This window comes from Typha latifolia, chromosome 12, assembly GCF_019914945.1.
Source record: "Typha latifolia isolate L0001 chromosome 12, TyphaL0001v2, whole genome shotgun sequence".
Classification (NCBI taxonomy): Eukaryota; Viridiplantae; Streptophyta; class Magnoliopsida; order Poales; family Typhaceae; genus Typha; species Typha latifolia.
The window spans coordinates 4,087,108-4,113,548 of NC_133097.1; the positions used below are offsets into that span (position 1 = coordinate 4,087,108).

At 36.8% G+C, this 26,441-nt stretch overlaps 1 protein-coding gene across 2 annotated transcripts; it reads left to right on the top strand.

Annotated features, from left to right (window-relative positions):
- Positions 1–1,096: 1,096 nt before the first annotated feature.
- On the top strand, positions 1,097–26,441 carry LOC140799180 (probable 4-hydroxy-tetrahydrodipicolinate reductase 1, chloroplastic). Of its 2 annotated transcripts, none has more exons than XM_073153358.1 (9): positions 1,097–1,511; positions 8,363–8,600; positions 11,181–11,314; positions 11,413–11,487; positions 18,230–18,331; positions 25,418–25,527; positions 25,623–25,710; positions 25,810–25,900; positions 26,039–26,441. In XM_073153358.1, the coding sequence occupies exons 1-8, from the start codon at positions 1,344–1,346 to the stop codon at positions 25,876–25,878; spliced, it is 984 nt and encodes a 327-aa protein (XP_073009459.1). In that variant the 5' UTR covers positions 1,097–1,343; the 3' UTR covers positions 25,879–25,900; positions 26,039–26,441. The 2 variants fall into 2 exon arrangements, with proteins under 2 accessions (XP_073009459.1, XP_073009460.1); XM_073153359.1 differs by having other exon boundaries at positions 1,172–1,511; positions 25,987–26,196.

Consider the following 26,441-nt stretch of genomic DNA (forward strand, 5'->3'; position numbering starts at 1 on the left):
GTTCGAACGCGGCATGGGTGCATTCGAACGGCATGACTTGAACTCAAGTGTGTTTCGAACGAGCCTGAGTGCGTTCGAACGCGACAACTTGAATTCTTCAGGTTGCGTTCGAACGCGTTTGTGAACGCAGCTCTCAGTTTGTGTGAACGCAGTACCCGCGTTCGAACGCGTTTGTAAACGCGGCTCTCTGTCTGTATGAACACAGTACCCGCGTTCGAATGCGTTTGTGAACGTGACTCTTTGTCTGTGTGAACGCAGATTCCGCGTTCGAACGCGTTTATGAACGCGATGTGAACTCGATGGCTTTTCTCCAATAATCTTGCAATTCTTCAAACCAGAGATATTCTAGACTTGTGTAAAGTTCATATATATGAAAGAATATACTTAAAATATTTTGTACACAATTGCCAATAAATAAAAACCTAACAAGGAGGCTTTAGAGTTAGGGTCGAGACCACGGGAACCATAGGCGTAGGTTTCACTCATTTGCTAACTAGCCTGTGTTTGGCTGATCTTTCCCAATTAGGCCCCCTTGTATTTTTGTCTTTCATGCGCAATCAATAATTATGAATATACTTTAGATTTTTCTTTCTAGTAGAAAGAATTAGAATAAATTTTTTTAAACTTCGTTCACTTATGAAATATGTATAATATTTTTCTAAAATAAGCCTCCTTATTCTAATTCAGTAGTTGAATAATGAGTTAGCTTCTCTTATTCCATACTACTTTTAAAAATCAATTTAATAGTAACCCAAAATGATTATTTTGCTCATAGATAAATATATATTACTACTACTACGTTACATCCAACCATAGATATTCTATTATTTGGTATAAAATATTAGTTAGTCCAAATACACATTTAGTATTATTTATTACTAAAATATTAATTTTATATCACATCAAAATATAATTATTACTCCTTCTATTAAAATTTAATTTCTAGCCGTTATTAGTTCTTTTCTTTTGGTATTATAACTTAAAATATTTTTTTTAAGGAACCGGAGTGTATCCATCGAACGGGGCGCCTCAGCCGAGTGGCACGAAATCCGCGCTCAAGTCATGCTTTCTGGCCTGGGTTACCTATTTTTGGCGCAGGCGGTCGGGCTCGGCTGTGACCCGAGAAATGCTAACGCGTCGGTATATTCATAAGAAATGAATCTAAACCCTTGTAAGAGAGCCCCATCGTTTCCCTCCATCTCTTCTCTACGGCAGCAACGTCGAAGGCGGACGGCGACGGCTCCAAGGCTCACCATCCACTCTCACTTCTTGGATTCAATCCCCTTCTCTGTGGAAGCTCGTCTCGATTGCTTACATCGTACCTCCTCTAGCTAAGCTAAGAGATGCTTTCGTTGCTTCCCCATGCTGTTTCCATTGTTCCTCTACCACACCCGAGACGAGGACAGGCATTCCTGGCTCGAAGAAGGGGATCTGTAAGATCCGTCGTAGATGAGAAGCTTGAAACGTCTGCTGCTGTTGTTGCTTCTCGGAAAGTCTCCTTCCCGATCCTGGTATGAACCCTGAGCTTTTGATCTCTCTGATCGATCTAACGTAAAGTTGTCATTTTGATCCCAAATGAGTGTTTTATGATCGTTTCACTACTACTCATCCGTTTAGTAATACATGAGCGCTTCGTCCTTGTTGGGTGTTCCGAGGTCCTGCTCTGGGTTTAGGGTTTTGCTGCCAAATATTCAATGAGAGAATCCATGATCTTGTGTTTAGATGAATATTTTAAAGGGAAAAATAATGACAAGGAAAGGGAGTAAGGTTTTAACTTTTTTGAGGCGATGTTCTATAAAAAGGTTGTGCATAATCTTTTGCTTATTCAACCCGATGATTTGTTATGTGATGGGAACAAAAAAGTGTAACAACTCGTTTGTTGGAGATCACTGAAGAGGAGTTAGCCACATTTTTGAATATGAAGAGATCTGGAAGTATGAAAAAGATATTCCTGTGAGTGTGAAATTTTGTGCTTATCAATATTCTCCTTGTGGCTTAGTACGTCTGAAATTTGTGTTTCATGAAAAAGGAGTATCCTCTTTCTTTGATCCATGACTGTGGAAATCTCATTCCCTTATCTTTGATTTTTCTCCCTTATACTTCCTATGGGGTGGGAACCATCTCATCTACTAGTGAAGTTACTGTTGCCTAATTTCTGCTACGCTACTATTACATTGTTCTTGCGTACCATCTTCACATTGAGCACACTCCAATTTTTCAGTCCTCTTTCCTTCTCACCTAAATTTGTTCCACCAATCAAAGAATATCTAGCAACCAACAGGTCCTTACATCATTGTTGGACAATTATGAAAAATCAAAGGTTGATGCTTGGCTTTCAATCATGGATCAATGTAATATAAATGGATTCCGGTCTTGGGGTTTATGGAGTGTGCTAGATGGACAAATGCTTGGTTTACCAAATGGAAGACAGTAGGAGAAGTTTGGGGCTTTTCTTTAGACTGTACATTCCTGCAGTTAGTAATCAAATCCCTGATAGGAGATTAAGAATAAAGGCTAGTCAAGAATATTCAACAGTGCAAACTAATATGCTGCAGAAATAATCAGTCAAGAATCAAGAGAGTCCATTTCTGCTCTGAAGGCTTGGGTTGTTTCTTCTGAACTCTATGATGGCAGAAATTTCTTGTAGGTAGCAATTTCAGCAGGTCTTTGCTAGGTTAGGTCAAGTGGTTAAAGCCATGGTTAGTATGGAACTATGAGATTTTGATTCACTTGGGACGATCTACGAACATATTTTCCTTCTTTATGGGAAAAGTAACTAGGCTAAAGAAATTTGAAGGTTATGTTTTTATGAGTAATTATAGATCAATATCAGGTTTCAGCCATGGTTTGCCGGATCGGCCGATCTCGATACGGATTGGCTGATCCGGATGGCTCAATCCGAACTCTTTCTCTATCTTTCTCTCTTTCATTCTTTCTTCTCACTCTCTCTCTCTCTTATTTTCTTTATTTCTTTCACTCTTCTTTTTTTTTTATCTCTTTACCATATAACTATTGTTTTTCTTATGGAGAGATCTAGCTCCGGCGAACTCTGATACATGGTTTGCCGGATCGGCCTATCCTGGTACGGGACTGGATCAGCCAAACCCGATCCCGTTCCAAACTCTCTCTCTCTCTTTCTCTTTCACTCTTTTTTCTCACTCTCTTTCTTACTCTTTTCCTTTCTTTCACTCTTTTTTTCTTTTTTTCTCGCCTTACATATAATCATTGTTTCTCTTATGAAGAGATCTAGCTCCGATGAACTCCGGCGAACTTCGACGAACTCCAGTATATAATTTTTTAATTTATTTCTTTATTTCTCTCTCAATTTTTTTCATTTCTTCCACTCTATCCCTTTTTCTTCTCTTTTCTTCTCTTTTCTTCTTCTTCATTGCATCATGGTGTTTCTTTCTTTTGTTTGATTTTCTTCCACTCACTCTCTTTCTAATCTCTTCTTCGTTTAAATTTTTATTGCACTATAGTTTTTCTTTCTTTATTTTCTTATTTTTGATAAACTTTTTTCTAAATTTTTAGAAGTTTTCCGAAATTTTTAAATAATATTTAGAATTTTGTGTAATTAAAAAGTCTAATCCGATCCAGGCGACCGATACGGCCGATACAGCCGATCCGGTCGATACGTATCGTTCTTTCGGAAGATCGATCCCGATTTTTTGAACCTTGCTTCAATGAACTCCGGTATATAATTTTTTACTTTATTTCTCTCTCAGTTTGTTTTCATTTCTTCCACTCTCTCCTTTTTTCTTCTCTCTTCTTCTTCTTTTTCACTGCACCATGGTTTTCTTTCTTTTGTTTGATTTTCTTTCACTCACTCTTTTTATAATCTCTTCTTTTCAATTTCTATTGCACCATAGTTTTTCTTTCTTTATTTTCTTATTTTTGGTAAATTTTTTTTCTAAATTTTTAGAAGTTTTCCTGCATTTTTAAATAATATTTAGAATTTTATGAAAATTAAAAAGTTCGATCCGATCCGGGCGACTGATGATCTCGATTATTCGAACCTTGGTTTTAGTAGGAAAAATAAGTTTGAATCCAAAAGACAACAAAGAAAAGAAGAAGAAGATGAAGAAGAAGAAGAAGAAAGCAAGGATCTGAATATCAGAATTGGTATGGGTATCAATCGTCTGAAAAAATTATACCCATTGGACATTTTGTCCACTGTATTAGTCATTTCGATTTTATACTATTTTTTAATTACTTAAAACTAAAAAATGATATAAAACATAGGAAAATCCTAGAAGTTTAGAAAAATGGCAAAGGGAAGATAATCAAGATTACTCACATAAGATAACAACAACATAATATGAAGAGTGCAAGGACCATGGTTTCGAAAGGCCTTTTCAGTGACTGCTATGGTGAGGCGGTGCACCGACTATTCCTCAAACTGGCAATACAGTCAGCACAAGACGGGAGGGCAACCTTGGTGCTTTTGGTGGGCCCACGGTCTGCTTAGGTATTGCGGGTTTTAAGCTAACGAGGGAGGAAAAGGGAGAGGCCACGTGCTCCTTCTCTTCTTTTATTATTCTTCTTCTACTTCCCTTCTTTTTCAACTTTTCTTTCTCTCTCTACATTGGGGACCCCCTTTTTTCAAAACATTGTGATCTCTGACATGTACTAGACTACTAGTGAGTGGGTGCATCTCATATGCTTGACATGCCCCCGCTTCCTCTTATTTCTATAATTTTCACCAAGGATTGCCGTGCTGGTCGACAAAGGTAGGAGCCATGCCAGTGATGTGCCGACATCTAGGACGAGGCGTGCTTGATGGACTAGTGTGCCACTAGCACATTGGAATGCCTAATTCTGTTGGCACGCGCCATGCCACTGACACGCCTTTTTTCTGTTATTATTTAATGCTTTAGCTACGTCCAAGCTCAAGCTGAAAACAACTATTCTATCTTTCTTCCGAATCCATTAGAATGCACTTCTTCTATTATTGAGGTCATAACTTTGGAGGTAACATTCTTATTTATTATGTGTTTCCTTTTTCGGACCACCTCTCTTTTATTTTTCCTTTATTTGTTGCTGTATTTCAAGATTAATAGCTGAAGGCAACCTTACTATCATCTTGTAGCATTCCTTTTCCACTTGCACGTCAGCCTTTGGTAGTTCATCTTCCTTTTACTCAGAATTCGTCACATCAGAGTTCATATCAGTCTGTTAGATTGTAAGGATTTAATTCCTATCTTTAGGATATGGGTATAGTTTATACATTTTGTTTCCAACATGGAAGTACTTGTCAAGTTTCAACTTCGCACATCCATGCCATTCTTATTCAATATTGGTTATACTCATGGAAGGGAATTCTAGCTGATCATGATTCAACCTCGAAATCAGTAAATTTTCGTGCTTCAACCCTGAAACTAATCAATTGACTGGTTTTAGGTGAGGATTAGTTGAACTAATTGAAATGCAGCTGAAGTGGGCATGGATCGTTCAGATTGACCGAAATAACCTATCCCACTCATCAGGTTGTTGTTTTGGATCCAGTCCATTGGGATCAAATTTGACCCGGATCCGATCAGGGACATCAATAGTTCATGTTCTTGACATCTCTCTTCCCTCACATTTTACTCTCTCTATCTCTCCCACTCATCTTCCCCTCGTAGTGATCGGTAAATCCCAAGACTTTGACATTCGGTGATCGGCTTCGATGACTTTAGCAACCTCCGCCGACATACAACGTCTTTGGTGAGTCCTATCTTTCTGTCTTTCTTGTTTTTCATTTTTTTATTTTCTTCCCTTTCTCCTCTCGCTCATTAGCGACTGCTCTTCTACCTTTCACCCGCTCTCGACAATATCTCTATATGATGCCCTTCTTTTCTCCATCTTTCACGTCTTCCTACTCCCATGATTGTTGAGACTTGAGAGTCCAAATCTGTAGACAGAATTGGATTCCAACTCTCATGGAGAAAGTTAGAGTTATCACGGATTGTCAAAGTTAAGATGTAACTAGAGACCCAATTGTTAGATGGTAGTGTGGTTTTGGGTTTTGATAGATTTGGGATGGAGGAATGAATTAGAATGGATCGTGGAAAGAAGGTCGAGGCAGTGGTGGTAGTGATTGGCCTAGGGTAGAGCAGTAATGGAGATGGTGGGTGGTGGTGATGTTGAGTGGTTTTGGTCGGTAGAGAAGATGATAGAGAAGTATGGGCTATTTCTTAGGGTCAAGGGAGTGCGGTCGGACACAGACGTAGGCAGCGGGTAGTCGGCCCCGTGGCTTGGAGATCGTTGAACGAGGAGGAAGAAAGTCGATCTTGCAAATTAATCAATAATCCAAGATAGTTCGGATTAGGGGCGCACCACATGTTATATAGTGGCTCCCTAATTGACTTGGTCAACCTAGCTACTATTAGCTTAGGTCTAACCGATTTAAACCAGCACCCTAATGCACCAAATCAAGGTTCCAAAAATCAGTATCGGGATCGGGATTGGGATCGGCCTTCCGAAAAACGATACGTATTGGCCGTATCGGCCATATCGGCTGTATCGGCCGCCTATATCGGATCGGACTATTTTAATTAAATAAAATTCTAAATATTATTTAAAAATATTAAGAAATTTCTAAAAATTTAGAAAAAATTATAAGAAAATAATAAATAATAATTACTCATATATAAAGCCTAAAAAGTACAAATCTCTTCCTCCCTCTCTTCTTTCCTATTCCTCTAACTGTTAGTCTGAGTTATCCCACTCTCTCCCTCACTCTTTCTTTTATCTTTCCCCCTCTCCCTCCCTCACTCACACACTCTCTCTCTCCCTAATTCTCTCTTCCTCTTTCCTTCAGCAGGCAGTAGTTGGCCTGCAGCAGCTAGATGCAGTTGACAGTAGCAGGGCCGAAACCAGCCATTTCGGCCCGGATCGGGATCAGCTATGGCCAATCCCGATCCGTTTCGGGATTCCAGTCGGGATCGGTCGGAACTGGGAACTATGCACCAAATCAAAAGATTAGGCTTGAGATCTATCCGATTACAACTCTAAGAAGCAAATAAGCTAAAAGTAGTTAAAGAAAACATAATCTAAGATAAATTTCTTAACTTAGCCTTTAGGCGCTGAGCCCAAGGTCTCCACGCCCCAATTTGGCTCGGTTCCGGGTGGAACCATATCAATTTCCCTCTCTTATTCTTATACTCTCTCCAATCAATCTCTCTCTCTCTCTCTTATTCTCTCTCCTTCACATTTTTCAATTTTAAGACGCCATGCGAGCAATTTATTATTTTATAATTTTCTATAATTTTTCTTATTTTTAAAGATTTTTCCTGCATTTTATAACAATTTTTAGCATTTTACATAATTAAAAAATAATCTACTGCTGAAACATTTAATACGATGACCAATACAACTGATATGCCTAATATATATAATTTTCTAGGTGGCTGATCCTGATTCCTAAACCAATATCTCAAAACTTGGCAAAAGCTTTTACCTCAAAAAGTGAAACAAGTTTATTAGTTGAGAAATTTCTTTGACGTTATTATAGTATGCTGATTGTATAGAAAAGTTAAATTTTAGTGTATTATGGTCATCCACTTTAGTGTAGTTCACAAATAGATACTACATGTTGGGGGCTTTCCCTCGCTGTTCATGAAACATTTATCACAAAGGGATTTTCTAGTGAGATTGTAAGTTTGGTACCTCTTGGTTCTTGCAGATTACCTTAATAAATAAATCTGCGAATTGTATAAGGTGTCCTTACTTTATCTGCAATACTATGTTTAATGCTTTAAGCAATTCTAGGTTATGAGAGATTATATATGTATGCGATCCTCCTCCATCGGTCACTACAAAATTTTATCATGTTTAGACTTTAGATTCATCAGGAAAGTATCTTATTCATTGTTATTCTTACTCATGTTGGTCATGAGTGCAACTTACCTCATGTCACATAGTTTCTATTATTCGGAGTGTACAAGCTCTAGTAGGTCGAACTGATAGATTATAGATATATCTTCCATTGCCATATCCATATCATTACAGATTGCTTCTTTGTGATTTTTATTTTCTAAATCGGCATGGTGTAATTTGGTACCAAAGCTAGATGTATTCATTCACTATTCACTTATGTCTTGAATAGTTGAATCTGGATGCTTTCCTAGTGATGCAACATAGGAGCCAAACTACTTTCTATCATATAAAACATACTTAGATCACCAAAAAATGTACTTATCCTCTCTAATTTGAAGGGGATGTGCATTCTACCATGTAGAACATAAATAGATTATCCAAAGAATAGCTAAATTAAATTGAAATTCAATCAAGCTATAAAAAGCGTAACTTGTTTGAAATTTTTTTTTTATCTTTTCATTTTCATCCAAGCATCTTATCTTTTTTGAATTCTTTTTATTAGGTGAATAGTTGTAGTGGGAAGATGGGGAGTGCTGTTGCCGAAGCCGCAATTTCTGCTGGGCTTCAATTAGTTCCTACCTCATTCAGCAGCACAGAGAAGCCTGGTACAACATTACATGTTCGTGGTACAGACATCCAGATACATGACCCATCTGAAACAGAACATGTCCTTTCCTCAGTAATTGATGAATTCCCGAATGTTGTAGTAGTTGACTTTACTATACCTGACGCTGTGAATGGTAAATCTTATTACTTACTTTCATGTACTTCTATCATTTATCCACAGAAAGTAATTAGTTGCATGTTTCATTCATATGGTGCACATGCGAAGCACTTTCCGATGGGTACATATGCAAAAGGTGCCTTCCTATTGTTTTTTTTTTAGTTTTAATTTTTCACATTTCAGTTATGAACATTACAATAGTAATATATAAGAAGAATTTAGAGGTTATTATTTAATCTTGATTCATAGTTTGTGTCATAATCCGAATTATGAATAATGGCTGACCATATATCTCAATAAAATACACAGCTTTAAGTTGTAAGAGAACTAATTATAGCAATAAGTCCTTTAAAAGAATCCCCATATGTAGAGAAAGTCAAGGATTAGGCAATCGATGCCATACAAAATAAAGTTAAAGCCACTAATGGTTTCCAAATTGAAAGTAAAACACCTAGTATGACTAAAAGGGAAAAACTAAAATCCTAACCGGAGATAGAGTCCTGGTGCACCACATTCATTCGCCAATGGTTGTGCTATACTGCTATATTATTCTTTGTTCTCTTTTTTTCTTCATGCAAAAGTTTAAATGTATTGATCATGTATTTTCTAGCGGAACTTCAGTATATGGTTTTGAGAATAGTCTTAGATCAGGTTGAAAGATTTTCTTTGGTGACTTGAGTCTATTTTGAAGTCGAGGGAATAAACTTATTTTAGGTCACTATAGTGACCCATTTAGGTAACTTTAGTAGGATTAGAAAACGGTCCTAGACTAGCTAAGAAAACTGACTTTTATCTCTTTCAATGACTAGAGGAAAAGACATAGTGTATTTAACACTTAATGATACCCCGCGGTGACCTTGACTAGATCAACTATGAGAAAAAGACCCAAGTGCTATCTTGATGGTGATATTTTGTTAATGTGAATCCACGGGCATGGACCCAAGAAAGAGAAATATGTCATTTAGTAGAGATTGAGAAGTTTTGCATAATGATATTTGAGCATCTTATTAGTTTGTTACTCACATTGTTATTACTTATGTTATTATTCATGTTATGAGCATGCTTGATTTTATGTTAAATATTAAGTTTAATTACATTAACAGCCTCTGAATTATAGGCGAATATCGAGTGACCTCTTCTTGTTTAAAATGCTACAACAAGAACCCCTAAACTAATAGGGGGTCCGGAGCAGACAATATTAAATAAAAATAACAGATTGCTCTTTTCTCCTTATCCACGTTGCATATTCTACATTACTATTGGTTGTTATTAGAGAGAATGCAAATACCTTTTTTACCCTTCACTATTAATTGATTGGACATCATTTAATTGATTTTAGGTTTGGATTAGGGTTGGGGAAGAAGAAGAGATTGGGTTTAGGTTGGGTTTGGAGTTGATGAAGAAGAAAGGTTTGCGTTTAGGTTTCACTTGGCATTGAGGAAGAAGAAGGGTTTGGGTTAGGGTTGAGGAAGAAGGATTTGGGTTTAGGTTTGGTTTGGATTTGAGGAAGAAGAAGGGTTTGGGTTGGGGTTGATGAAGAAGAAGTATTTGGGTTGGGGTTGAACAAAGATGAAAGCTTTTGACTCGGGGTGGAGGAAGAAGAAATGAAAGGAATGAAGAAGAAGAAGAACTAAATGAATGAAGAAGAAGAACTAAATGAATGAAGAAGAAATAAAGGAATGAAGAAGAAGAAATAAATGAATGAAGAAGAAAAAAAGAAGGTAAAAGAAGGTATTTCGGCCCTAATTTAAAATATATTTATATTCTAAGGGCATATTTTTTACAAATCCCACACATGAACTACACGTGATTATTTTTAGTCAAAAAATGGGATGCCGGTATAATGGAAGGGTAGCACTGCAATGACCAATTAATTTAGGAAGTTGGATTATAGTGTTTTAAATTATAGGGAGTTACTGTAATATTAACCTATAATTCAGGGGGTGTTAGTATAATGAAACCTAAATATTATTCGTGTATTACAAATTGTTGAACATTGGGTTGTAAAATCATGCTTTATGGATTCTGATTTTCACTTGCTATTATATCTACATAAAGTAGGTCCAGTTATAGAGCTAACGTTGTTGCTTATCAAATTCTTTAATATTTTCATATGATGGTCGGCGTGGTGAATTTATGTGGTGCACCGGGACGTTTTCTCCATTTAGGATTTTAATTTTCCACCTGGTCGTACTAGTTGTTTTAGTTTCACTTTGGAAACCATTAGTTGTTTGACTTTATTTTGTATGACCTCGGTTGCCTAATCCTTGACTTTCTACATTAGAGTTTATTTTAAATTGGAGTTATTGCTATAATTAGTTCAAGACTTTATGTATTTCAAGGTATATGGCCAGTTATGATTCCTAATTCCATGATGCTAAATTTTTTGAGTGTAAGCTACATACGAACGAAAACAAGGACGTAGGTACCAATACAATATATTATCACATTTTTTTGATTTAAAGTGATATCAGGCAACATAAATAGTATTAATAAAGGCAAGTAATTTTCAGGGTTCTTTACATTGTCTTTTGAAATGTTCTGTTAAAAAAGATTGGCTTCATTCTAAAGCATGCCTTTTTGTTTTAATATCCAGCTAATGCTGAACTTTATTGCAAACTTGGTGTTCCCTTTGTAATGGGCACAACTGGTGGGGACAGGCTGAAGCTTTATAAAACTGTCGAAGATACAAATACTTATGCAGTCATATCTCCACAGATGGGGAAGCAGGTAATGTTTAGTCTTGATAAATAGAGATGTAAAGTAGAAATGTAAAGTAGAGATGCCTCGTTAATCTCCTGAGGTTTTATCCTTTCTTTTTGCACTAGGTTGTCGCATTTCTTGCAGCCATGGAAATCATGGCCAAGCAGTTTCCTGGGGCTTTTTCAGGTTATAAGTTGGAGGTACAATTTTACTATTGAGATTCTCATATATGAAACATCAGAGTTCAGATTTACTGCTTCTGGGAAGAAATAAAAAAAAACTGATATCATGTAATGTGCACTTCATTGAATGTTTTAAATTTCTAATAATATCCTGTTGAACTGCTTCTCTGCATGCTTGCAAACTAAAAATATTTTGCTCCTTAATTATAGAACCATTAGTGGATATTTTAAGTTAAAAAAGTATTTTTCTTTGCATTTTCTTGCCCATTGTAGACATTCCTCTACCTGCCAAATTGAGGCCCTCATATAATCTTTATTTATTTATCCACATTGTTGACTTTCCATTATGGATGGAAAGGTTCTTTTTTTCCTACAATGGAAGAACTAACTTGTAAATAGTTGAACTTCATGCTAGCTTAGCAGAAAATAAATGCCAAGTGCATATTTATTTAATTTTCTCAAGATTTTAATTCAAGCTTTGTGATCATTGAATTTCTCTTAAGTATTTCTTAGGTGTTCTGAAATTCTTATTTTACTTGTCCTTTCATATGGCATGCTGGTTAGCGTATGTTATTTGCCTAAGAATTGCCTTTTTTTGATGTGAAATAATTGGATCTTTAGGATTTTAGGAACGATGATAGTGAAAGAAAGAGAAAATGAACGTGGTTTTACACCTCCATTCTCAACTAGGGTTTCACACCCAAATTTCTCATCGGAGATCTCAAAATTTTTTTATTTTTTTATTAACTCCGATTGAGTAAAAAGCTAGCCTATATATAGACCTTACAAATGACAATAAACAAATAACACCGTTTGCGAAAAACTTAATATAACCCTAAACACCATAAATATCAAATGTATAATAAAAATAATTGACTTAAGATTAATTTCTTGAATGAGGAACTGCACTAATACATACGCCTGTGTAATATGTCATTGATGTTCGCATCTTACTTTCTGAGTGGGAGAGAACTCGATTTTGTTGAGCGTGTTTTCTTACAACATTCAAATTGCTCTAGTCTCACAGTTTTCTAACACTCAAAGTCACTTCGATTAAGCTAAATATCGTCATATTTAGGGATAGGTTTCACACTTTCACCCTCAAGCAAAAGTTTCACACCCAAGTTTTTCTAATGATAAGACTTGTCCTTGGTGATTTCGAGCAATGAACTGAGACTTTCCTCATATTGCTTGAGCATTCAGATTGCTTTTACCATTCTCAATCAACCCAAGTATCATCATGCTTAGGGATATGTTCCACACCTTCACTCTCAAGCTAAAGTTTCACTCATTTATCCCCAAGCTAGGGTTTCACACGCAAGTCTTCATGATGTCAAGAATTGTCATCAGTTTAAGAAAGGGGACCGATCATGGGGACGAGATAAGAAGTTGATGGGGACGCGACAGTGATGGATAAGGATTGGCGGCTATAAGCAGGCAACGGAGTTCAAAGATGGCATTGGCTATGGCAGAGAGCGGGGCTAGCGATGTCGGCGTCCATGGAGAGCGACACGGGTGATGACGACATTAGTGGAGAGCACTACTGACGATGACAATATCGGTAGAGAAGTTGCTGGCTATGGGGATTTTGATGAAGGAAGAGACTGGGTTAGGATTAAGGTAGGTTTAGTTATGTTGAGGTTGAAGATGACTTACGGTTAAGGTGGGAACGGGGTTGGAATTAAGGCTAATGGGTCGGGTTGGGTTAGGTGCTAATAGATTTGGATAAGGTTGAGTTGGTAAGCTGAATTAGTTTGAATTTAGGTTGGTTTGGGTTCAGGTTGGTTTGAGTTTACTAGGTTAGAGAAGGTGAGATAATTTTGGTATTTTGTGAGTAAGTTAAAATTTGAAAGTTTGGTAGATATGGTAAGGAAGAAAAGAAAGGGGAATTTGATACTTTGGTGGAAAAATTTAGAATTCAAACTTTGGTATAGGCTTTGATAGTTTTTGGATAGTTAGGATTTGTTGAGAGGGTTAGAAAAAAAGATTCGTTAAAATCCCACGGAAAGCATAAGCAACTAGAATCTGAAATTTAAAAATTCAAAATTCATGAAATTCAAAAATTTGAAAAGTTGAAATTTGAAAATTCAAAATTCTTTCTAGTGCGATTTTTGTTTTTGCTCACTTATCGCAGAGAAGAAGGTTGATTTAAGTAATTATAGACTATTGGATGATGCACGAATACAAGAATGGGGTTTCACACTCAAAACTCTCATTGGAGATCTAGAAAAAAAAATCATTTCTTTATTAACCCCGATTGAGTAAAAAGTTGGCTTATATGCCTTACAAATGACAATAAGTGAATAACACCTTAAACAATTGCGAAAAAGTAAATATAATTCTAAACACCATGAATAACAAATGTATAATAAAAATAATTGACTGAAGATTAATTTCTTGAATGAGGAATAGTATTAATGTCATTGATGTTCGCATTACTTTTCCTTTTGAAGTGTAACAACTCTATTAGAGATGTATGCTAAATATCCACTGAAAAACAAGTGAGGAACACAGTTGCAATCTACTTTGTACTTAATAAATGATTTTTATCTTTTATGCCATTTTTTAGGAAATGTGGTGCTAATAAAAGGGGGCCATTAATTTTCTTAGGTTCTCATTTTCAATTTTCCTAAATTCTAAGTGCTAAGTAGGGGTGAAAACGGATCTGATACGGGTCGAATAGTGCTCAATCCACATCCCAATTTCATTATAGAATACAGGTAGTCAAATATGACTACTAATTCCTCTCAAACACCGTCTGTGGTTGGGTCAACTTTATCTAAATTTTTTGTGCCTGTTCGCTCCAATGATCTAGGGTGGCAATATGGATACCAAATAAAATTGATGCCAACACGGTGAAATGTAGATTTTGTGGGAAGATTACTAAGAGAGGAAATAGTAGATTCAAGAAGCATATTGCTCATGTTAGAGGTGATATTGCGCCTTGTCCAAAAGCTACAAGATGAGGTAAAAAAGTTATTAAACAACATATAAAGGGGAACAAAAGGAGAAAGGAGGATAAATCAAAAGAGGAAGCAAAATTGAGAGCAAAAGTAAACATATTTGGAGAAAGGGAAGATCTAGAAATTTTAGAAGTTGGAAGTAAAAGGCTAAAAAGTAGATGTCCTTTAGACAAATACACATTTATTGATCCAAAAGTTTCAATTAGAGAGCGGGGGAAGATGGTACAGACAAGTATAAAATGTACTTTTGCAAAAGAACAAAGAGATAGAGTGCTAATATACTTAGCTCATTGGGTTTATAAGTGTGGCATTCCCTTTAATGTTGTTACTGATAAATCATTTCATGTATTGATGGAAGCAGTTGGTCAGTATGGTTCGGGGTTCAAGCCGGCAATTATGCATGAGTTACGTGAGCCACTTTTGAAGAAGTGGCTAAAACAAATGATGATTTGGAGAACCATAGAGCTGCATGGAAGAAAAATGGCTACTCCATTTTAATTGACGCTTGGACAGATCGAAAAGAAAGAAGCATTATGAATTTATGTGTCAATTGTGAGCTAGGGTTTAGTTTTCTACGTTCATTTGATTGTTCTAAAGATTCACATACAGGTGAATACATTCACAATATTGTTGTTGAGGGTATCAAGGAAATGGGAGAGGAAAATGTACTTCAAGTTGTGACTGATAATGCTGCTGCTAATTTAGCAGCTGCACGGTTGCTAAAACAAAACTATCCTCATATATATTAGACATCTTGTGCTGCCCACTGTATAAATTTGATGTTAGAGATGATATCAAAGGAAGGAAGGATTAAGGGTTCAATTGAACGTGGAAGAGAAATCACTGTGTTTATTTATGGACATCACAAAATGTTGAGTTTGATGCGTTAGTTTACACAAAAAAGGGAGATCGTAAGACCCGGGGTTACAAGATTTGCCAGTTCATTTCTCATATTACAGGGTCTTTTGGAGAAGAAAGAAAAATTAAGGCTTATGTTTACTTCCGATGAATTTTTAAGTTGCAAATGGTCAAAAACTATGAAAGGAGAAAGGTTTATTCTACTATCCTCAATAACCAATTTTGGAGGCAAGTGTTATTAGCAGTTAAATTATTCACTCATTTGGTGAAGTTGCTACGAGTTGTTGATAGTAAAAGAAAGCCGCCAATGGGATTCATATATAGTGGGTTGAAAGATGTTAAGAAAGAAATAAAGAATATTTTCAATAATAATGAGACATCTTCCAAGCCTTTTCTAAATACAATTGATCACTACACAAATGGAAAGCTTGATACACATCTCCACGCTGCTGCATATTACTTAAATCAATACTATTTTTATAGAGATTTGAATGAGATGGAAACTGACTTTAATGTAATAGATGGTATTCTTAGTTGTATTGAGAACTTTTATCCAAATCAAGTCATTCAAATTCACATTTCAAATGTGGAGATGAAAGCATATAAGGATGCCACTGGGATACTTGGGAGACCACTAGCAAGATTAACAAGAGAAGTTAACAATGATGAATTCAACCCAGGTAATAATTATTAATTAGCATATGTTGTAAAAGTGTAAAACATGTCTTTTACTGTTTTATTCTTTGTATGTTACTAAGTTACTTTTTAATTTTTATGGTTATAGCTCATTGGTGGAGTGTATATGGAGCCGGTGCCTCTTACTTGAAATATACGGCGGTTAAGATTCTTAATTTAACATGTAGCTTCTTAGGATGTGAAAAAAATTGGAGCTCATTTGAATAGGTAATATATCATTAATCATTGTATTGACTAAGCTAAATTGATGAATTTTATTATCAAATTGATTTAGTCTTTGATTTGATGATTTTAGATTCATTCAAAGAAGAAATAGATTTGAAGTGAAGAGGCTAAATGATCTTGTTTATGTACAATTTAATGCAAGAATGAAGGATCTAGTCGTTTCAAAAGAAAGAAATAATGCAAGGGAAAGGTTGGATAATAATCATGTAGAGCAAGAGGTCTTTTCAAGTGAAGGGTTAACTTAGGAGATGGTGACAGAAGCATCAGGAGCCGAAGAATATTTAAGATCAAGGAGGAGCACTAGATCTACTCAAGCTACTACTAGTAGCACTCCTTCCAGTTCTCTAGATGAGCAATTAATTGAGTCGGATGAAGAAACAGATGATGAGGATGATGTTGAGTTAGAATTTGATGATGATTCCGATGATAATATACTGATATTTTTATGCCAATTTGAATCCATGGTCAAAACTCGGAATACTTATAGTTTTGATCAGATTTTGGTGGTATTAGTTGATACTAGGCCTTTCAGGGCACGTATTGGTCAAATAGATTTTGATGATATTATGTATAGCAATACCAGCAAGTTCTATATATCCGAGGAAGTCCTGTAAGGAAGCAAAAATAATTCTCTCAAACAAATATATTAATGAAGTTCAGCATTTCGATAGACTTTTCTGTAACTGAAGAATTTATTAGTTCGAAGCAGCACAATAGCTAGCTATCCCTCTATGATTGCAATGAAATTTTCACCACCTAAGATAAGTATGACTGATGGCAAGATGCCTTGATCCAATGATGGGAATTTCAATTCTCATCAAATAATATATTTTACTTACTGTTCCTATTTTCTTTGGTTTAGAAACCAAATCCAACATTAAAAATCATCTTAGGTAGCAAGATGAAGCTAGATTTTGTAAGGGTTATTCAATTATTCCATGTGGAGATAACATTTTGTGCTATATCTATATAAGATACTCTAAAATGTAGGCTTTGGGGGAAAATGTGATTTCCCTCATTGCTCCAAATTTCAAACTGGAATTAATATCTCAAAATTATTTAAATTGGTACAAGGTTGGTGCCGGCATATGTTAAATTGACTCTATATGGTTTGATTTGAACACTAATTTTACAATTTTTGTTTAAAATTTCTGCAGTTAGAAATTATTTGATATTATTTTCCCCAAAATTTTCTTGAATTATGTAAATTTTGAAAATTTAAAAGGGTAGATGATAGATCATTTACTTCGACTCCTTTGGTACTCTTAACCTGGTAGATCTATCTTCTATCTATTCTTGAAAGTTGAAACAATTTTGGCCCCTAAATTGAATTAACTAATGCCAATTAATGCATGTGTTGACTAATATAATTGCTAATCTTAACAAAATAGATGTTTTACAATATTATGTAATGTTAGAAGACTCTAATGTAAGCTTTAATGGCTATTTTGGAACCTAAGACATTCAAGAACATATTTAGAAGCAAGCTACTGCATGCCAATGTGCCAGAGTCACACTTATATCTAGTCTTGTCATGGCACATGCCATTGGCCCTGCAATCCTTAATATCAACTAAATTTAGGATGTTGTTGAAGGATATGAGAGCCTGAAACTTATCTAAGGAGATGATAAAAGAAATGAAAGGAAAATTTGGGAGGGTACTTACAATATCTGTATAGACTTGTGTAGGGGCAACATGGGACACTAGTTGTGGACTCGGTATCTATCTACCATTCAAATGGGGCTCGTGGTAATGTCATAGTCTGGAAAAAATGGACATGAATTGTTCACCACGAAGGATTTTCACTTGCTTGATCTTTTACCTATTGTAAATGAGGCCCCACATAAGATAAGAACTTGATGATGACCCTTAATTGTGCTATTAGTCATAAAATAGGTTGTCTGTGTTTTGTTGAAGAGAAATTTAGTTTTCTGTGCTTGGATTTCTTTTCATAGATTTTTGTGTTATCTTTATGCTGTCTTACCTACACAAGTTGCTGAATTGAAACTTCTGACAGGTGATGGAGTCGCATCAGGCAAACAAGTTGGACACATCTGGTACAGCTAAAGCTGTTGTTTCCTGCTTTCAAAAGTTAGGTGTATCATTTGATTTGAAAGAGGTATTTAAGAACATTATCTCTATCCTAATATTCATCTTTTCTTTTTGTAGTCAACTGGTAGGTTTCTTCAGCTTACTTCATTAATTATTTCATTGCCATATGAATCAACCCCAAAATTAGTTCTGATCCCATCAGTTATTTCTGAATTTATTTTCACAACTCTTGATAGAAGACAAGTAATTGGCTTTCAAATATAATGACTGCTTATACTGAAGATAAGCTTTTGTCTGTGAAACAATGTATTTCAGTAAGAACTTCTGAAACATTATGTGCTTTAATCTCAATATCTTCATGCTTGAGTGGTTCCTGGTGGCACTTAAATCCTTGGGTATGATTATAGGATGAAGTTCTGTATATTTGATATAGTACTTCCACATGTTTGCAGTTGTCCAGGTTCTATTGAAAAAAGATAAGGTTACTTCTTTTTCTGACAAAAAGGCCACAGCCCTGTTTTATTGAAACTTAAAAACTAACTTCCATCACAAAATAGAAGTCAACACAAAGAAACCTGTAGAGTGTCCCCAATTACAACAGAGCTTCCTAACAACAACGAAAATACCACCACCACAAAGCCTATCTCAAGGCTAGAAAACACACCAAACAACACAGCAATTTCCCCTGAAATAGAAGTCAACGCAAAGAAACCTGTACAGTGTCCCCAATTACAACAGATAGCTTCCTAACAACAACCAAAATAACACCACCACAAAGCCTATCACAAGGCTAGAAAACACACCAAACAACACAGCAAGTTCCCCTGAAAACACAAAACACCTACCCTTCGCACCAGACCAGCAAGACAAGTTACATCACTTTTAACATCCAAAGTCCAACAACAGTAAAGCAACTAATCAACGACACATCAAAATGACAAAATATAGCACACAGACAGCAGTTCTAAAGACTATCTTTAGTTGTCACAGGGTCCTCCATTGCATCTCCTAGTAGCAGCCTCCTAGCCCTTTTGCAGCCCTCTTCATCTTGAATTTCTGCCGAGCAAAGAAAAAGAGGTAATTTAAGAGAGCTCCCTCCAAGAGTTTGAATAGTTCTTAAAACTTCTCCTAATCCTCTTCAACCAGGTACTCCAAACAATAGTTGCTAACTAGTTCTTAACTGAAACACCCAAACCTTCAAATACACGTATAAACCGCGTGGAGAAATCCCCCCACGCTGTGCATCACATGACCTGTCAGTAATAGGTATTCACAAGACACATAGCAATATTGGTACATACCATAAATAAACTCAACCATAAGAGTCCGAATACAAGTTCCACAGGCCACAATAAGCCTTCAAGATACACATCCAAAGTACAACTCTAAAGTCCAAAATACAACGTCAATTATAACGCCCTCGTAGGGGCTCAATACAACTAATAGACATAACTGAAATAACAAGGCAACTACTCCTCACTACCCACACCTGCGTCTCCTAGCTCTAAAATGATGCCTCCAAGAGGTGGTGAGTAGAATTCATACAATCTATAACAATGAAATCACATGTGCATATTCAATGCATATCTATAGTTGCCAGCAATAACAATATGCTTGTTTAAATGACTTACCATAAGTTACTAAATCAATACAATCAATAAAAACTACACGTCACTATCCTAGAACATTCCAACTCCTAATCATATCCGGATAAGTCCACACAAATATAAATCTTGATATAATTCTTTATTCATACAAATCTCAATCATAGTGTTTACATGTTATGTATAGCAATAAAAACTAGTTTAGTCATTTCATGCTCACCAAGGCATTAATCAAATTTTATCATAGCTCACCGAGCTATTCACCACACATGGTAGATATTCTCAATAAAATCATCCATCATATAACCATCCATCATCTCATACATCGAGGGGGGAATATATTCACATCTAGCGGTAATGCCACCCACACATGCATGGCGACACTGCAAGTGATCGGTTGTCTGTAGCCATCAGACTAAGGACCCCGATCGTGAGCCCAGATCTCACTCTCTCTAAATCATCACCGCCCTTAGCGGGAGAATTGGGAGCCCTCGGCTCATCAACGGACGCCCTAACCTTGTGTCGTTGGGTACCGCTAGAGATATATCCTCGCCTCACAATCATGTTCTTCTATCATCATAATCTAGTTCTGATCATGCAGTATAACTACCTGAATGCTATATAGGCTCCCGACCTCAGGTGTAGGCCGCTAATTGTATAGTCATATAAGATACACTCTATCCTTAACCTCGGACTGAGTGAGTAGGGGTACTGCCTAGTCAGAACCCGACTACTAATGATAGGTGGAAATGGTGTAGTGTCTGTGAGTGTATAAGACATCTCATAGTCATCATGATCATTATATTCTATATTCACAACAGATATTTATGCAAGAGTTTATCATACATAATACATGTAGAGCGTCGTTACACTAATGCATATGCTAACATTCTTATAATATCATAAGGAGTAAACTATCAATAACTGCACATGTCAAGCATATATCGTAGTACACTAGATACATGTACTAATACTAACATTCCTACAGCGTCATGGAAGGTATAATAACTGTAATTATATTATTCTAGACTTGTATAAACTCTACTCGCCTAGGGGGTTTCCACAGGACTTTAAATATCCTCAGCTAGCAGGCTCCTCCGGAATCCCAAAATCCTCCTCACGCAGAGTCAATCTTATTAATTCACGCAAGTAAAACCATACGTAAAATTAGGTAATTAATAGAATTAATTACCTTATTAGGAAATTTAGGTTTAGGCATATACATGAGTAAAGGGTCCTTTAGGGTGAGTTCTATGTTATCCTAAAATTCACACTATTTAGATGATAATAAATTATCGTTAGGGGGTGGTTAGGCTAATTAATCAGGTGGAATAGAGAAATGGGGCTATAGGGTCCAAATGACCCCAAATGGGCTAGGCTGGGGTGGGGGTATTGAGTTAGGCCTAAGCCTACCTAATAGGCAAGGGGGCCTTGGTGGGCTGCAGTCCAACTGTAGCCCACAAGGTTGCATGAGGTGGGCTGGGGGTCCAACCATAGCCCACCAAGGCTAGTTGTGGGCTGCAGTCCAACCGCAGCCTACCAAGATTGGGTTGGTGGGCTGCGGTCTGCTGCCCACCAAAGTTGGGCTTAGTGGGCTGCGGTTCAGCACAACCCACTAAGGGGATGGGTAGGGGTTAGTTTAACCCCCACCCTCCCACAGCATCTCCTTCCGAGGGAAGGAGACAGAGGGGGGAGAGAGAAGGGCTCGGCGCTGCTGGTGGCCCATGCCACCGGTAGCCCACCCTTGATGTCGGGCGGCCCGCGGCCCTCACCCTAGGTGGGTGGCTCGCCGAAGGGAAGGGGAGGGAAGGGGAGGAAATCAAGGAGAGAGGCACGACCACCATCGAGGTCGACGGCACTGGCGGCACAGCCACGCGGCCGAGAGGAGTAAGGCACGGCAAAAGAAAGGAAACAACCAAAAGAAAAGGAGATTTACCGAGGGGTCGTGCGGTTGGCTTCGTCAGCCGTCGGCTCCGGGGCTTTGTCTCCAGCGTCGGCAACCTAAGAGAGGAGAGAGGGAGAGAGGGGTGGCAGGGTGGAGAAGAAATAGGGGAGGCTGGGGATGTTGTGTGCACGGCAAGAGAAGAGGAAGAAGAAGGAGGAGGAGGAGAGGACGGGGTGGCAGGGTGTTGGGACGCACGCACGCACGCGCAGGCCTGGGTCCCCCACCTCCCTATTTTTTTTTTAATTTTGGGGTGTTACATTAACATTCTTATTTAATTCTCTATTGTAAGAACAAATATGAATCCCCATAAAACCAGTCATCTGCTGCAAAATCTGCATAACATACGTCTGAGGAAAAGATGATCCACGTGCTTATCTTTGGCGCATAGCACACATTGTGAACTTCCGGACCACCCCCTTCTCAGCAAATTATCCCTAGTCAATATTTGATTATGGCAGACTAACCACAAAAAGTCTCTGACCTTAACAAGTACTTTCATCTTCCACAGTTTTGGTAGGGATTTATTAGAGCCCCACAACTAATCACATTATAATCATCTGTTGCTCTTCCAACAGTAAAGAATCAGAATTTCCTATATCTCAGATTTTAGGTATGACCATCCCATTCCTCAGCAATAACCACAACCTCATCCTGCACCACAACAAATAAATTAGTAAAACTAGCTCACTCATTAATCCAGATGTCAGTCCATAATTTAATTTTTTTCTCATCTTTAGTAGCCAACTGAGCCCAGCTTTGAACATCCCACCTATCTATAGAACGCCCCTTCAAAAGGGGGAAATTCTATTTGAATTACCTAGTTTAAAAGAGTCCCCTTTAAATTTCCTATAATATCTTTCCATCACAATAGAAGCCTAGGGCTAATTTTCCAAATTCAACAGTCTCACACCATCATTTAGGAAGTAGTGCATTATTCATAACCTGTAAATAAGTAATCCCTATGCCTCCGTACTCTTATTTTTTTTTTTTCCAACTTCCAATTGACTAAAGAATAATCTTTCTTCTCTTCACTACTTCCTTTCCACAGAAAAGTACTTACTGATTTTATCAATTCTATTGTTGACCCAAGCTGGCATATAAAGGAGAAATAATATATGTAACTGGAGCTTAAAACCAAGTTGATAAGAGTACTTCTACCTCCAAGAGATAGCATAGCAAATTCCAAGCCGTTGTCGTGGTCACTGTCCAAATAGATCAAACAAATTTTGTCAGAACTATTTTCAGTCCTGAAACTGCCTAAAGTTGGGAAAAAAAAATAAAGTTCAGCACCATAGCCTCCCTCTTATAAACCTTTTGTTAAAATCAAAGTGTTATCAACATATTGGAGATTGATGATCCCTCTCTGTTTGATATCTTTCCCAAACCTACTTATCAAACCACTTTGTTTAGCCTTCTCAATCATCATCCTGTTCAAGCTATCTGGCACCAACAAAAATAGGTTAGGGGAAAAAGGATTCCCCTACGGTAAGCCTTTTTTACATCTGAAATACTTGCCAAGTTCGCCATTAAATTTAACAGTTGAAGATCTCGTCGACATTGCTTGCATTATCAAACACAGGTCGGCCAGTCTTCCATCCTCTGTCCTCCGTCTATTTGAAATCAATCCACTCATTTTTCAGGGAACCCTCTCCATCTAAGAACATCAGCCAGAAAATCCTATCTAATATTATCATAGGTTTTTTTAAAGTCCAACTTAACCAAAATGCCATCACATTTCTTCGTCTTATTCCACATATCAACTCATCGGGGCATACATCATGCCATCAAGGATAAATCTCCTTTTTCTTATATAGAATTTTGATAATCATCTATCAGTTGCCCAATTACCCTACTTAGTTTATTTGTAAGCACTTTGATCACAATCTTATAACTGCAATTTAGCAGATTGATAGGTCTGAACTTCTCTATCTTCTTAGCTCTATTCTTCTTAGGAATTAAATAAAGCATAGCATAATTAAGGCTCTGAAGATTCCAACTTGCCTCAATAAAACTCACTAAACAAATTTATCACATCCTGCTTACTCAGGGACCAAAAGTGATGGTAAATTTTGATTGGGTTTGGGTTTGTTTCTTTCCTTAAGTAGATAGTTTGATTAGGGGACTATATATGCTATTTTACTTTGACTTTGGAAGGCCATAAAGTATTTTCTTCTCTCTCAAGTTGGCCAAATTAGCCAGGGGGTTAGGGTTTGTCGATTTCTTCTCTTTTGGTCTATTAAACTGCTGTGGTGTTGCTTATTATGATTTGTCAGTCCGGAACCTATCAGATCTCCATTACCGCACTCACGCACCGGGCCAAACCACTTCATCCTCTCCATGGGCCAAGGAGAAGAGGGCCAAGGATCATGAATTTGGACGCTTTCCGATGCATGGCATAAAAGGTGTTGCTGCATCTTGAGATCCTAATTGCCATGTTCCGCAGCATTGTCCTCCAATGGATCTTGAATATGAGCTCGCAAAACCATCATAACTCATAACTCTCATCTCCAAAAGATGAGGTGGTAAACTCTGACTTGGTTTATATCAGATTCTTGTGCCACAAGCACAATCCTTGCTAATCAATGATGGGCACATTGCATGGCCATTGGTATGGTTTGACATGCCCTAGAATAGGATTCTTCTTTTTTCTCCTCTAAATGGCCTAACTTGCTATCCATTGAATTAATACATATCAGTTGGGCTATAACATATGGAAATATGCATTTAAATCTACATATTGTCTTAAAATAAGTTTCCTTCTACTGGAAGCATGCTAATGGACATCTAAGAAAATTGGATTGAGATGAAAATTTGTCGACCTACTTAATCCTAATCTCGGTTTTCCAATGTTTCACAAAGTTCATAAAGATTCATAGTTTGTTCAAATGTATGTTGAAATGATTAGGAAAATAAGTTTACCACATCTCTCATCTGAAATTTGATTCCTAATTTCCCTGTATCTAGTTTTAAATGCTTGATTAATTAAGGAACATCACTCACCACATCCTAGGTTCAGTTTCTTTGGTTTCAAAACATGTACTCACCTGTATTTTTCTGTTTTTAATTGAAAAATGAAAAATTGATATCTGAGCAAACTTATGGCCAAGTTGGTGGTGCAGGTATGCCACTTGATATGGGCCATGCCACTTGGCACTCCTTTTTTGATATATTACTTACAGATCATGCCATCATGGGTTCTTTATTTATTAATGTTTCTTGGTGTAACATTGTCATAAACCTCTAAATTCTAAAATCTTTGTTTTGAAAGTAATTCAAAGCATAATTTTACCATAACATGTTCTGTCCTATATAACCAATTCTGATGTTAGTATTTCAAAATATTTAACTGTCTTAAACCATAAGTAGCTTTTATCTGCCTGCCTGAATAGCATCAGCTAGCTTTAGATTGATAGTTTTAGTCAGTTTTGACTAAATTTTTTAAAATATTGATGCTTCCAACACTACGTGTTGTGATGATGCTTTTATTGTGTAGAAAAAAACAGCACACGGTTATAAACTATAGTACATTTGACAGCATGTTCTGATTTTCTATTGATATGCTACATATATATTTTACAATCCTTTTCCTTTTCCTGTTTACCAGATAAAACAGATCAGAGACCCTAAGAAGCAACTTGACATGGTTGGTGTACCTGAAGAGCACCTGGCAGGGCATGCATTTCACCTATATCATCTCACTTCACCTGATGAGACGTAATTTCTCGTCCCATAAAAATTTAAGTCTTCTTAATAATAGTTTCTAGTACCTCCAAAACTTCGCTGCACATAAAAATAAATTTGTTTATCAGAGTTTCATTTGAGTTCCAACACAATGTTTGTGGGCGTTCAATATATGCTGAGGGAACCATTGATGCTGCCATCTTTCTGCATAAGAAGGTATTCAGACAGTTCGTTCTCAGTTACTATTTAGATATATTTTGTGGTTTTTTAATGATATTAGGAAACAACTAAGTTGAAGCTCTTGTCCTCGGGCAGGTTAAATCTAAGGCTAATAAGAGAATATATGATATGATCGATGTATTGCGAGAAGGTGACATGCGTTAAGCTCTTATTAATTTGTACTCAGGTAAATACAATATACAACTGTGTACTTTTTAGTGTTGAACTTCATTTTACATTTTCAGCAATCATATTGACTTTTCTGTCTTGCAGATCAGACATGTTAACTGATGTCTCTCTTTAAATCTTTCATCTTATATCTCAGTGATAAATTCCTGACTGACGGAAGCAGTGGAGTTGTTCTATATAGACTTCTCGGTAGTAGATTGGCAATCTTGTAATATCATCCACCATCTTTCTGGTTGTCTGCATGCCCATGAGGTGTTATCAAAACTTAAAGGGATATCTTTGAAGGTTTTGTTACTTCATTTTTATTATATTACTAAGGCCAGTTCCTAATCTTATTATCTAGTAATCTTTTTATACTTTACTTGTTGCGTCCGTGTTTGTAGCTTAGCACATCAATTTGTGATTGGAGTTGCACTAATGCTTAGCTGAATTTTCATAGAGCATATTTCTCTCCTTTGGACCTTTATTTTCTTAGTGTAGATGGCAGATGGAAATAACTTTTTAATATCGTCTATTTGAGAGATCTATGGTTGTTTTCA

Coding starts and splice junctions, on each gene's coding strand:
- LOC140799180 (XM_073153358.1), top strand. CDS start 1,344: ATGCTTTCGTTGCTTCCCCATGCTGTTTCCATTGTTCCTCTACCACAC. Junction 1,512..8,362: donor AAGTCTCCTTCCCGATCCTG/GTATGAACCCTG, acceptor TCTTTTTATTAG/GTGAATAGTTGTAGTGGGAA. Junction 11,315..11,412: donor CTCCACAGATGGGGAAGCAG/GTAATGTTTAGT, acceptor TTTTTGCACTAG/GTTGTCGCATTTCTTGCAGC.